An 11777-nucleotide genomic window follows, 5' to 3' on the forward strand; every position below is an offset into this window, starting at 1 on the left:
ACATTTACCGCTTAGACACAGCATATACAAACACGCACAAACAAAAATGCACACCCAAAACGAACAAAGGCAGTGTCAGTCAGCTGTCAGGGGATGGAAAGAGAGAGAGAGATTTGAGACCTATACAGCCAACTGTTCGGTGTTTTCTGTTTGGCCTGAGGTGTTTGGGTTTTGTTTTAAATGTGTGTGTTGTAAGTACAACTCCTACTGGCAGGACCTCCATCTATCATTTATTCTATCTGACAATGTATTCATTCATCCAAACCTCGGCAAGGGTTTTCTCTGTCCTTATAGAGATCAGTTCAGTTATATTTATTATTATTATTATTACTAACTTATTACAGTTTTCATTATAGTATGTACACTACTGGTATAAAGTTCGGTCAGAGTTGGTAAGTTTTTTTTATGTTTTTGAAAGAATGTTATGCTCTCAAAAGCTGTATTTATTCGTTCAAAAATAGTCAAAACAATAATATTGTGAAATATTATTATAATTTAAAATGACTGTTCTCTATGTTGATATAAAAAAAAAAAAAAAATGATTTCTGTGATGGCAAAGCTACATTTTCAGATTTGTCTTCATTGTTAAATACACTAATCATTAAGAATTCATTCTAATATGCTTGATTTGGTGCTCAATAAACATTTATTATCATTATTACCATCACAGTTGAAAACAGTTGTGCTGCTTAATATTTTTGGTACAAACCGTGGTACCGTTTTTTTTCTTGAAACCATTTTTTCAAGATTCTTTGATGAATAGAAAAATTGTAATGTAAAAGTGCATGTAAAGTGTAAAAGTCTTTACTGTCACTTTCGATCAATCGAATGAGTCAAAAGAATGCATTCTTCCTAAATGAAACTATTTACTTCCTCTATTCAAAATCAGGATCAGAAAGAGCTTTATTGCCAAGGAATTTACCTTGGTATTAAAGCTTCCAGTTAAAATCTTACTTACCCCAAACTTTTGAACGGTGTATATTTATGTATTATTTATACACACAGTTAAAGTGTTCCTGGAAGAGGTATGTGTTTGTGTGAGAGAGTGAGTGTGAAGTTTTTGTTTGTTGTTGTTGTTTTTGTGACTGGACCTACAGGAATATCATCTCTGTCATGTGGGATTACTTTCTTTGAGTTATATGTGGTTTTGGAGGTCATTCTCAATGGATCAGTGATTCAGCACTATGAAGAATAAAGCTCTTACTGTATTCACACACACGCATAGTTTAAGGTGCAGGTTTATAAAGAGTGTGATTTGGCTTTTAACTTTAGATCTACAGCATGAAATGGCCACTAGAACAGTAGGACGGTTGGAGGAAGAAGTACGCATACTTGTGGTCGGAGACGAGTGACATGTCATGTGAATCTGAATAGGCGCACACAGAGGCCATGCTGTTTGCGTTTCCACGTGAGCGCCCAGCCCTGATTGTGGCTCGCTAAGTGCCGCCCTTATTGCATTAGAGAGAAAGATGCCACAGTTTGAAAAAAAATAAAAAATTCAATCCAATCATTAACCTCATTCCTTTCTCTCTCTCCCTCCCTCTTTTTCTCTCCCGTTTCTCTCTCGTTCTCTCCCACTACCTCTTTACAGTCTCACCGCACGATATACAAGTCCACCAGGTCACAGTGGAATAGCAGCCCCTCAGAAGAAAAACACAAGGTAGAGTCTTTACAGTATCTGCCTGCTCTCGCTCTGTTCTGACACCTGAAACTCTCCGCAGACCTTCAGGCTAGAGACTGGGAAAGCCGATCTACTGATGTTCAAAGCTGTAGCAACAGATCTGGGTGATGGAAGTGGTGGATGATAAACGCATGCTGGTGGTGTCCGTTCTTCAACTGTAGTCTAGTTTTTTTTCCCCATTTTTAAAACCTTTTTGTTGCTGAATATCTTGGTTTACCTGAGGTGAGCGGATGCAGAACGTCCTGAATCATCCCTAGATCTTGAACGCTGTTTATCTCTGACCACTTTAGCCGGAGGTTTCTGTAGTTTGAAGCTTCGGCAGCAGTTGTCTGGCCCTGAAAGCATTTGCTTCATCTCAGAGCTGGTGGGAAGCTGAGTGCTGGCGAAGCGTTTCAAGCAGCCCCTGGCCAAACTATGTGAGAAATGTGATGGACACTATGTGTGATATAGTGCTTACTCCACTGACAGCCTGATGGCTAGGGTTCAACTGATGGCATTATTTGCTCAAAGACAATATGTGCCTGCAGGGAAAGGCACAGGAATGGAGACGCTGCAGTTCTCTTTGACTTATATGAGGTCTGGGATCTTCTCTCAAAGCACTGATATAAAATGTGTCCTGAATCAACTTTTTTTCATACTGGTCTCTGCTCTCGTCCTAAGTTCAGATGTACTGTATATTTTATTGTATAGACTTTTAAATAGTCTGTAAGGATGTAGAGGGCTGCTCACACCTAATGTTATCAGTGGGCTACATTACTGGCAATAGCTTTTGAAAATCTAATCAGATATGAGATTTATTGGTGGTTGTAAGTGAAAACGCCTGGTAAAATGCACTGGAAAATAGATAAATCTTATCAAATATCTCCAAAGAGAAAAAAAAAACTATAAAAATGATGAATTTTATATATAATTATCTATATAAGTATCTCTAAGTACACACTTTCTCCTGTTTGTGTGTTTGTGTTTAGAAAGATGCATATATACTACAATTGAGGCTTAATTGATTAAAGGTACAATATGTAGGATTTTTGCCACCAGGGGTCACTAACCTCTTACAATAACAAAGGCGTATATCGTTTTATGTACAATTGCTCACCTGTCTAATAAAGTACATGCAACACTCGCGTCTCTGTCAAGTCGAAGTTAGTCGCGGACGTGGAGCTCTCGGCATCTCGAAAGATTCTGATCTTCGTTCTAGTCCTCTTTTTGTCTCAAAGTCTGCTTGCCATAGTCCATAATGTTTGAACAAACAACAACAGCGTGAGCGTCCTGCTAAGCATAACCCAGTTGTCCACGCCTGTCGCCATGGTTACTATGGCAGTACGAGCGAAACCGAGGGTAACGCGGATATGACGCCATTGACTGGCGACTCCTCACCCCTGCTGACACGTCCCGTTTCCTTGGTTAAAATCGCAATTTTCTCACGATTTACAAATAGTTGGAAACATTGGGGATATTGTAAGTAATCAACTAAACAAAATATATAACATTGGCCTAGTGGTTTTTGGATATTTTACTGCAAAAATCCTACATATTGTACCTTTAATTAAACAGGATTATTGTGTAGTAATTTGGGTTAGAGAGACAAATTTCATAACCTATGATCCTGTTTTTTTACAAAGGGGAAACCAGAATAGATAATAGTGCATGAATTAGCTGTCCTCTAGAATCCAAAACTTTCACCTCAATCCAAAGTACTTTTTTAGATTACGAATCACCGGAGATGACAGAAGCAGTCTTATTTGATCCTGAAACATCCATTTAATAGGCATAATTTGAAAGATTGTATCTTCCATAAGGCCTTTTATGTATGCAGGACACAGATTGGAAAAGATGTGACATATTAATAAAATTCAGTTATTATTTGGCAGTGCAGATGTTCCACAGTTAAACCCCTGCAAACGCTCACGGTTTTCATCTGAGCCCCATTGACACTTTAATTATTACCCTAAAATAATCAAGAGCAGATCCGGAGACCTGATCTTCCTGCTGACCATCTCAGCTTCAGGTACAGATTTTTCAATATCAGCCCCATAAAGCAGAATATGCCATTTCTTTAGCATTATTTACCCAACAAAAAAATAGTAATATTTCAAACAAGCTTCCCTGCCATTGGTCAAACAATCCATCCTCAACTTGGCTGTGTCGGCTTGTTTTGGGATGCCTAAAAAGAGTAATGCTTTAAAAATACCACAGATTTTTTTTTCTCCAGAAATTCAGCCTATGAATGTCATATTTGTCAGGATAGGATAAAGTATTTTAGCACATGCAGAAAAAAATTATGCACCACAGCTTTAATTCAGGTCTATTTTAGCAACGTTCTCTATCTTCAAATGCCTGGTAAGCACCAAATGTATCCTCTACACTACAGGCATATTTGTGTTTGTGTATACATGATACGTATTTATGCAAAGCATAGTCTAAGGAACATTTCAAGACCAAATTAGAAACCCAAATGTCTTATAAATGCTGATGTCAGATGTTGCCTGCATCTCTGAACCAGGGCAAACTGAATCTGCTCACTTTTGATGTGTTTTCTTTGCAAATTCAGGGGAAAAATCTGCAGATTTCAACATGATAAAATGCGTTACGCTCAGCTGAGGATACCACGGTTGTATTGATAGCTGAAAGCATGATGAAATTAGTCAACATATTTAATAAACAAACACATGAGGGCTGATGTGAATCTGCTGAGCTCTCAATAGACATCAATTCCATGTTGGCCTGTTATAACAAAAACTTCTAAAACTCTTTCGTTCAGATGCTGTTCTCAATTCATGCAAAGCTGTCCACCCCAATTTTCACAGAAATAACCTCTCTGAGAAATAACACGAGATATGCTTTTTCAGAGCCGCTTTTCACACTTGTGTATTATCATAGCTGGCAATGGTGGCCTGTGTAACAGGTCAATAGGGAAAAGCAGACGTTCCTGATGGGAAATGAGCGAGTGATAAAGCAGTGTCATTAGAGGCTTGATGAGACATGCAGCTCAACTGCCTGAATCGTTGGTTTCCAATCCATCATTTCTGAGAAAGATATTTGCTCTCATTCTTTATAATAAGACTTTTCAAACATATTTGATCAGCGATGAACTTCAAATGATGATGGAAATTTAAAATGGTTTTATTAGTTTATCAACTTGGTTTGTTGAAATCAATTGCCCTTTGCCGTAATCAGATTTGAGTAACGTCGAACATTTCTGTTTGGTGAGAAAATAATCGTCTCTGTACATATATATATATATATATGTGTGTGTGTCAATGTCAAAGAACCTGTAAATCCCTGCCTTTTCTGTTCTCCCACGACATGTTTATGAGATGTTGTTAGGCTGATGTGCCATGGGATTGTGTTTCCCAATTAAAAACTACCACTCGTGGGTCATTAACAAGCTTTGTGCAGGAGTAAATCATCAATAATGTGGATAGAGCCCAGGGCAATGCAAAGAAAAAACACACATACACACTCCAGGATAGTTTCATTGCAGATTTTAGAGCAATTAAGAGCTGTTTATTATGCTGGCTTGTTGAGGAATGAGCCGTTTGATTCCTAAATGGCATTAATTTATTGGGTCAAAAGGCATTACCAGAGCTCTATGTTATTAGAGCTTATACAGTTGGAAATATATGTCTACCCTCCATTGGAAGTAAACCTTCACGATATTTGAATGGAATGCATACATATGTTTGTATTGGTTTACTATATAGTTTAAGAATAAAATGTCCTTAGAAGGGAGCAAAGTAAAATGTATATCTATCTATCTATCTATCTATCTATCTATCTATCTATCTATCTATCTATCTATCTATCTATCTATCTATCTATCTATCTATCTATCTATCTATCTATCTATCTATCTATCTATCTATCTATCTATCTATCTATCTATCTATCTGTCTGTCTGTCTGTCTGTCTGTCTGTCTGTCTGTCTGTCTGTCTGTCTGTCTGTCTGTCTGTCTGTCTGTCTGTCTGTCTGTCTGTCTGTCTGTCTGTCTGTCTGTCTGTCTGTCTGTCTGTCTGTCTGTCTGTCTGTCTGTCTGTCTGTCTGTCTGTCTGTCTGTCTGTCTGTCTGTAAAGGCCTGTTTGAGGGTCAAGACTTGGTTTTAGGGATCAGGTTATAATTACATTAAGTCTAGGTTTAGGGTAAGGGTTTGGGTTAGGCAGTTTGTTGTATTGGTAGGGTTAGGGCAAGAAGATAGAGATTGAATTGTGTCAATGAATGTCCTCACAAAGATAGATGTACAAGAATGTGTGTGTGTGTGTGTGTGTCTGTCATAGTAATATGTAATCTCATACAGCTCATATCCAGTGATTATTGAAGACCAAACTAATGTGTTAGTGTTGTGTGTTACAGGTTACCAGGTCCCTCCAGAGTCCCCGCTGCAGGCAGCGGCAGTAGCAGCAGTAAAGCCCACGGCTCCTCAAACCTGAACCGAAGGAGCCAGAGCTTCAACAGTATTGACAAGAGCAAACCACTGCAGTATGCTAGCGGCAACGACAGAGGTGAGTAATTTACAGACTTTACATTTTCTACCTTAATATTAAAATCAAGGTTTCTGCATGTCACTAACATAAAACAGCAGCAGCTATATCATGTTATCCACTAGATGGTGCCACTATCTAAGAAACAATAGAGCTCTGGGAGCGGGCAAGATGCTCTAAGCTGGTTCCCCCCGGTAAAAAAAAAAAAAGCATTTCTTATTACATTTTCATAATGAGGTAAATAAATCTGCAGAAAGACACATTTCCTGAGGAAAACTTTGGGACTTGAAGCATAATATTGCACTGCGGTTCCTTTGTGGTGTGTTATTCACATCTGAAAAGGTGATCTGCCCTAGGCATTCACTGTCCTCATCCTACATATTTAGAGATGACGTTAATGTTATATTTTTGCTTCATCCACATAACCAGCCTATTCAGGGTTCACTTCAGATTTCATCTTCCTGTCAGAGCCGAACCATCACTCAAAGCCGACTTCATAAAACCACACGGCTATTCAGCCACCAGTGTGTAAATCTCCACAGGCTAGTTGGTTACTTCATAAATCTGCACTAGGCCTGATGGAGTGTGTCGATTGAAGTCGGGTTGGGAGTTCAAAGACGTGTGACCTGTATTTCGCCCCTACCTCACCCCTCACAGCAAGGATCCATGGCGATCGGTGAACAAAACGCAACTGATTTCCCTCGCAGACTGTTTGTTTTGGCTGTGCTGCCCGATTAGATTTATACTGGACTTTACTGGTCCTTGCTCACCGTTAGCACAGATGCTGGTGTTCCCAGACACTGGGTACGGAGAGGGCGAGACGGCACACACAAAGCCAGACAGAGGTTCTCGCATGGCAGACGGAGCTTTGATGAATCAGAGAGTCCTAATAGGCGACGTCTCTCTTGAAACCCATGGCTGCCCTTTTCCATCGGGCCTAACATTACTCAAAACCTTGATTTACAGGGCTACTGCGCTAATACCTCCACAGATGAGAAAAGCAAACTCCCTTCTGCCTTTTTTTCCTCATCTTCCTTCCTTTCTTCTGTCCAAAGAGTCTGCCGCACTGGAGGAACCATGGGAGGGGCTGGTAGGGAGAGAATGAGCTTCTGTTCCAAAAACTAGTGAGCTGCCTACCTAGCATTTTAGGACACCATAGGTGCACTGTTGACACGAAAGCTGTTCCAAACAATAGGCAGAAAAATGATGCTGCCTTTTGAGACTTAATGTTTTGGCCAAATTGTAAAGGTATGGTCACATTAATGAAACAAGGTCCATTGTGGATTGTCAATAGTGTAGCGATATACACTCACCGGCCACTTTATTAGGTACCCCATGCTAGTAACGGGTTGGACCCCCTTTTGCCTTCAGAACTGCCTCAATTCTTCGTGGCATAGATTCAACAAGGTGCTGGAAGCATTCCTCAGGGAGTTTGGTCCATATTGACATGATGGCATCACACAGTTGCCGCAGATTTGTCGGCTGCACATCCATGATGCGAATCTCCCGTTCCACCACATCCCAAAGATGCTCTATTGGGTTGAGATCTGGTGACTGTGGAGGCCATTTTAGTACAGTGAACTCATTGTCATGTTCAAGAAACCAATTTGAAATGATTAGAGCTTTGTGACATGGTGGCCATCAGAGGATGGGTATGGTGGCCATAAAGGGATGGACATGGTCAGAAACAATGCTCAGGTAGGCCGTGGCATTTAAACGATGCCCAATTGGCACTAAGGGGCCTAAAGTGTGCCAGGAAAACATCCCCCACACCATTACACCACCACCACCAGCCTGCACAGTGGTAACAAGGCATGATGGTTCCATGTTCTCATTCTGTTTACGCCAAATTCTGACTCTAACATCTGAATGTCTCAACAGAAATCGAGACTCATCAGACCAGGCAACATTTTTCCAGTCTTCAACTGTTCAATTTTGGTGAGCTCTTGCAAATTGTAGCCTCTTTTTCCTATTTGTAGTGGAGATGAGTGGTACCCGGTGGAGTCTTCTGCTGTTGTAGCCCATCCGCCTCAAGGTTGTGCGTGTTGTGGCTTCACAAATGCTTTGCTGCATACCTCGGTTGTAACGAGTGGTTATTTCAGTCACTGTTGCCCTTCTATCAGCTCGAACCAGTCTGGCCATTACCCTCTGACCTCTGGCATCAACAAGGCATTTCCGCCCACAGAACTGCCGCTCACTGGATGTTTTTTCTTTTTCGGACCATTCTCTGTAAACCCTAGAGATGGTTGTGCGTGAAAATCCCAGTAGATTAGCAGTTTCTGAAATACTCAGACCAGCCCTTCTGGCACCAACAATCATGCCACGTTCAAAGTCACTCAAATCAACTTTCTTCCCCATACTGATGCTCGGTTTGAACTGCAGGAGATTGTCTTGACCATGTCTACATGCCTAAATGCACTGAGTTGCCGCCATGTGATTGGCTGCTTAGAAATTAAGTGTTAACGAGCAGTTGGACAGGTGTACCTAATAAAGTGGCCGGTGAGTGTACTGTATAAAGCAGTTCACACAGCTTTATTTTGGTCAATGTGGTGAATCCATGTGTCCAATTTGAACCAGTCGGGGAAATCTTTCACTAAACGAAAATTTCCTGATTGAAATGACTATTTTACCTGCGAAAATTTGCCATAAAACGGTAAATATGGCTGCGCCTTCATAGGGGAGGATATCCCATAATGCATTTTGCCAAACGAGAAGCTGAAAAAGCTGCAGGAATGGTCTGATACATATATGAATTGGAAAAATCGTAACTGTAGTCACACTATACAGTTAAAAGAGCCAAAAAATAGTGTTTTAGCTGGACCAGCCTGAAAAAAATTAAAACTTTAATTATTTTTATGACACCATTGTTGTGTAATTCTGTTCCTGATTTGAAATGTGTTGTTAAAGCATAATTTCTAACGACAGTTACTTAGATTTCGATCAGGAATTTCCAAACTATTTTGTCCCCTTAGTACCCCATTAGATTTTAATTCATATTTCAATAATTGAACAACACATTCGCATGTTCACGGTTCTGTGAAGTTTTGTAAGGGTTACATGAGATGCGGGTATAATAAATGTTTTCATTTTCATGTTTTCATTTAAAAAAAAATTTTTTTTTACATTTTTATTTTATTTATTAATTAATTAAAAGCTTTTCGGCTCACAAACCCCCTGCAGTTCCCTCACGTACGCCCAGGGGTTCACAAACATAAGTTGCATAAGTTGGGTAACCCTGAAATTAAATATAAAATATATATTATATAATATTGGTAAAATATAAATAGATCAAGAAATGGCCAGAAATAGCTTGCACATGTTGTTATGTATCTATTATGCATATTGTAAAAACTTAATAGCATAATAGCAATGAATTAGCTTAGCAACATGCAATCAATTAAGATGTGAGATACGTTTTATTTGCACTCTATGCTGCCTACATAGAGTTCCAAATCAGGCACTTATTGCGGTTGGGATGCTGCCTTTGTAGCCCTTTAGGCAGCTCGCTAGGTTCTGGAACAGAGCTAGCATGTAGTCTTTCATTTTATGGCAGGCTTGAATACAAATTTCATAATCTGGAGTTTGACCTTTAACTGGTTTAATCCTTAACCTCAAAATCTGTCATCAGCACCCAGTGCTACTGTCACCTGCGTATCTCAGCACAAAGCGGATGCAAATCTCACACTGTTTATAAACCCTATGCCAAGTTAGTAGGCACAAACACTTGCATGTTTAGTAGTCTTGTATAACAAAGCTAATTTCTCCATTCACACTGGCTGCAGGAGTGAATCAGCACGTTTAGCTCAGTTCAGGAGGCTTTCAAAAGCACTATGTCCAGTGCCTGAATTAGTTTGAAGGAAATCATTGTTATTTAGTACACTCAATGAACTTCTGGCATAGCTTCATACAGTAGCACCTGTGACCAGGGGCGTAGCAACCGGGGGGGACGGGGGGGACACGTCCCCCCCACTTTTAGAAACAGGTGATTCTGTCCCCCGCATTTTTTTTTTACTCAGCGCCAATATTTCCGCCCGTGTTCTCTGATTTGTTACTTAGACTTGAGTGAGCTAACATTCAGCCAATCACAGCGCAAAGCATCTATTGGGCGCGTCTGCCATGAGCTTCAAATCTTTTGTTGCTCTTGCGAATTTTCGTGTTTGTTTAGTCGCTTTGCTGTTTGGCCGTCTAATGCACCCCAGAAAAAAAGCAGAGGACTACATCATTTTTTTCAAACACACACTGTTACAGTATGTCGCGATGACATGAATCACACGTAAAGTTTCCTTATTATGATTTAACCTACTGTAACGCTGTAAGACGTGTAAGACAACAGAACCCGTATGGACCTCGTCACGTCGCGCCGGATTGTGCCGAGTGTGTGTTAAATGCTCTCCTACTTGTTGCTTTGGATAAAAGCGTCTGTTAAATGAGACATGACAGATTATTCCCAGCAGGCACACAACGTCATAAGACGTTGATATTTGGTTAAATTTTGGTTGCGACGTCGGGTGACCAAAATTCAATGTAAATTCAACATCTAATGTCAATGTTAAATTGATGTCCAATACCGAATACATTGATTTAGGTTTTATTGATATATTTTTATAAAATGTCTGTTGTATAAAATTACTGTAGCCTAGGCTATGTAATCGGTTCTGTAAGTTACTCATTGAACACTTTTTTTTGGTCCAACTGTTAAGAAGTAAGATAAAAGTTATTGTTCAAGTGTAGTTTAACTGAAATATTGTAAATATCATAAAATATCTTTATTTCATAAAAATAAAGTATAGATGTCCACAGTTATCTGAAAGTCCCAAGTCCTGCAATATTTTTTTATTTCGAGTATGATTTCACAAAAATAGGTTGCTGTAAACTATCATGGCATGTTCCCAAAATTGGCACTAGGGTGCTGTAAAATGCCAATTGCTATTCCATCTAGAATTTATTATTATGAACATCAGCTTTCAGTCCCTCCAGAAAAACGCGATTATGCGATCGCATGATTCAATGCATAATCAGCCAAAGTCCGCATATTTATGCGGGGGCATTTTTTCAAATACGCCGCACTTTTGCCGTATAAATTGCCGATTTCCACGCAAAATATGCAGGGCTTGTATGATTTCATAATCCCCGCATTTTTGTTGCAAAAAAAAGTCACATATATCTTAGCAGAAAGTTGAAAAATGTTGCGTTTGCTTCACACGAGAGCAGCCGTTTCCCCCTGTTGCCATGGGAACGTTATGAAGTGACGTAATTACGCGACGTGAACATCATTAAAAAGAAAAGAAAAAAAGCTGTAAAACAGGAAACATTTTTTTCACATTTTATCTATTCATTTTTACAGAAGATGTAGCATATTCCTTTTGTAAAGCTACATAACTTGTTTGACTCATCAATGTTTTGTAAGTTTGAGCCATGTGTTTATTAAGGTCTGAAATAAAACAAGATTAAATATTCCAGCACTTTCTGTGATGTAGTAGCCTATGTTTGCTTATCATAGGAAGTAATAAGAAATAGCTCTTTACATTAAGGTAGTAGCATAGTGAGAACAGGGTGTTGGGGAATAACTTTTTCTCTCTTTTTCATCAAACCGCAGTTTTTGCAAGTTCCCGCAATT

General features: G+C 39.4%; 1 protein-coding gene across 12 annotated transcripts in view; it reads left to right on the forward strand.

The window, feature by feature from the left end:
• The window catches only part of nav3 (neuron navigator 3), a 111153-nt gene that overhangs the window by 25462 nt on the left and 73914 nt on the right, over positions 1-11777 (forward strand). For 11 of the 12 annotated variants that reach the window (XM_056247437.1, XM_056247432.1, XM_056247434.1 and 8 more), the window contains 2 exons: positions 1592-1660; positions 6033-6181. In XM_056247437.1, coding sequence (XP_056103412.1) covers positions 1592-1660; positions 6033-6181 — 218 coding nt within the window. The remainder of the gene's footprint in view (positions 1-1591; positions 1661-6032; positions 6182-11777) is intronic. The other variant, XM_056247436.1, reaches the window with a different exon arrangement.

This window comes from Rhinichthys klamathensis, unplaced genomic scaffold (assembly GCF_029890125.1).
Source record: "Rhinichthys klamathensis goyatoka isolate OS25496 unplaced genomic scaffold, OSU_Roscu_1.1 h1tg000048l_1, whole genome shotgun sequence".
Classification (NCBI taxonomy): Eukaryota; Metazoa; Chordata; class Actinopteri; order Cypriniformes; family Leuciscidae; genus Rhinichthys; species Rhinichthys klamathensis.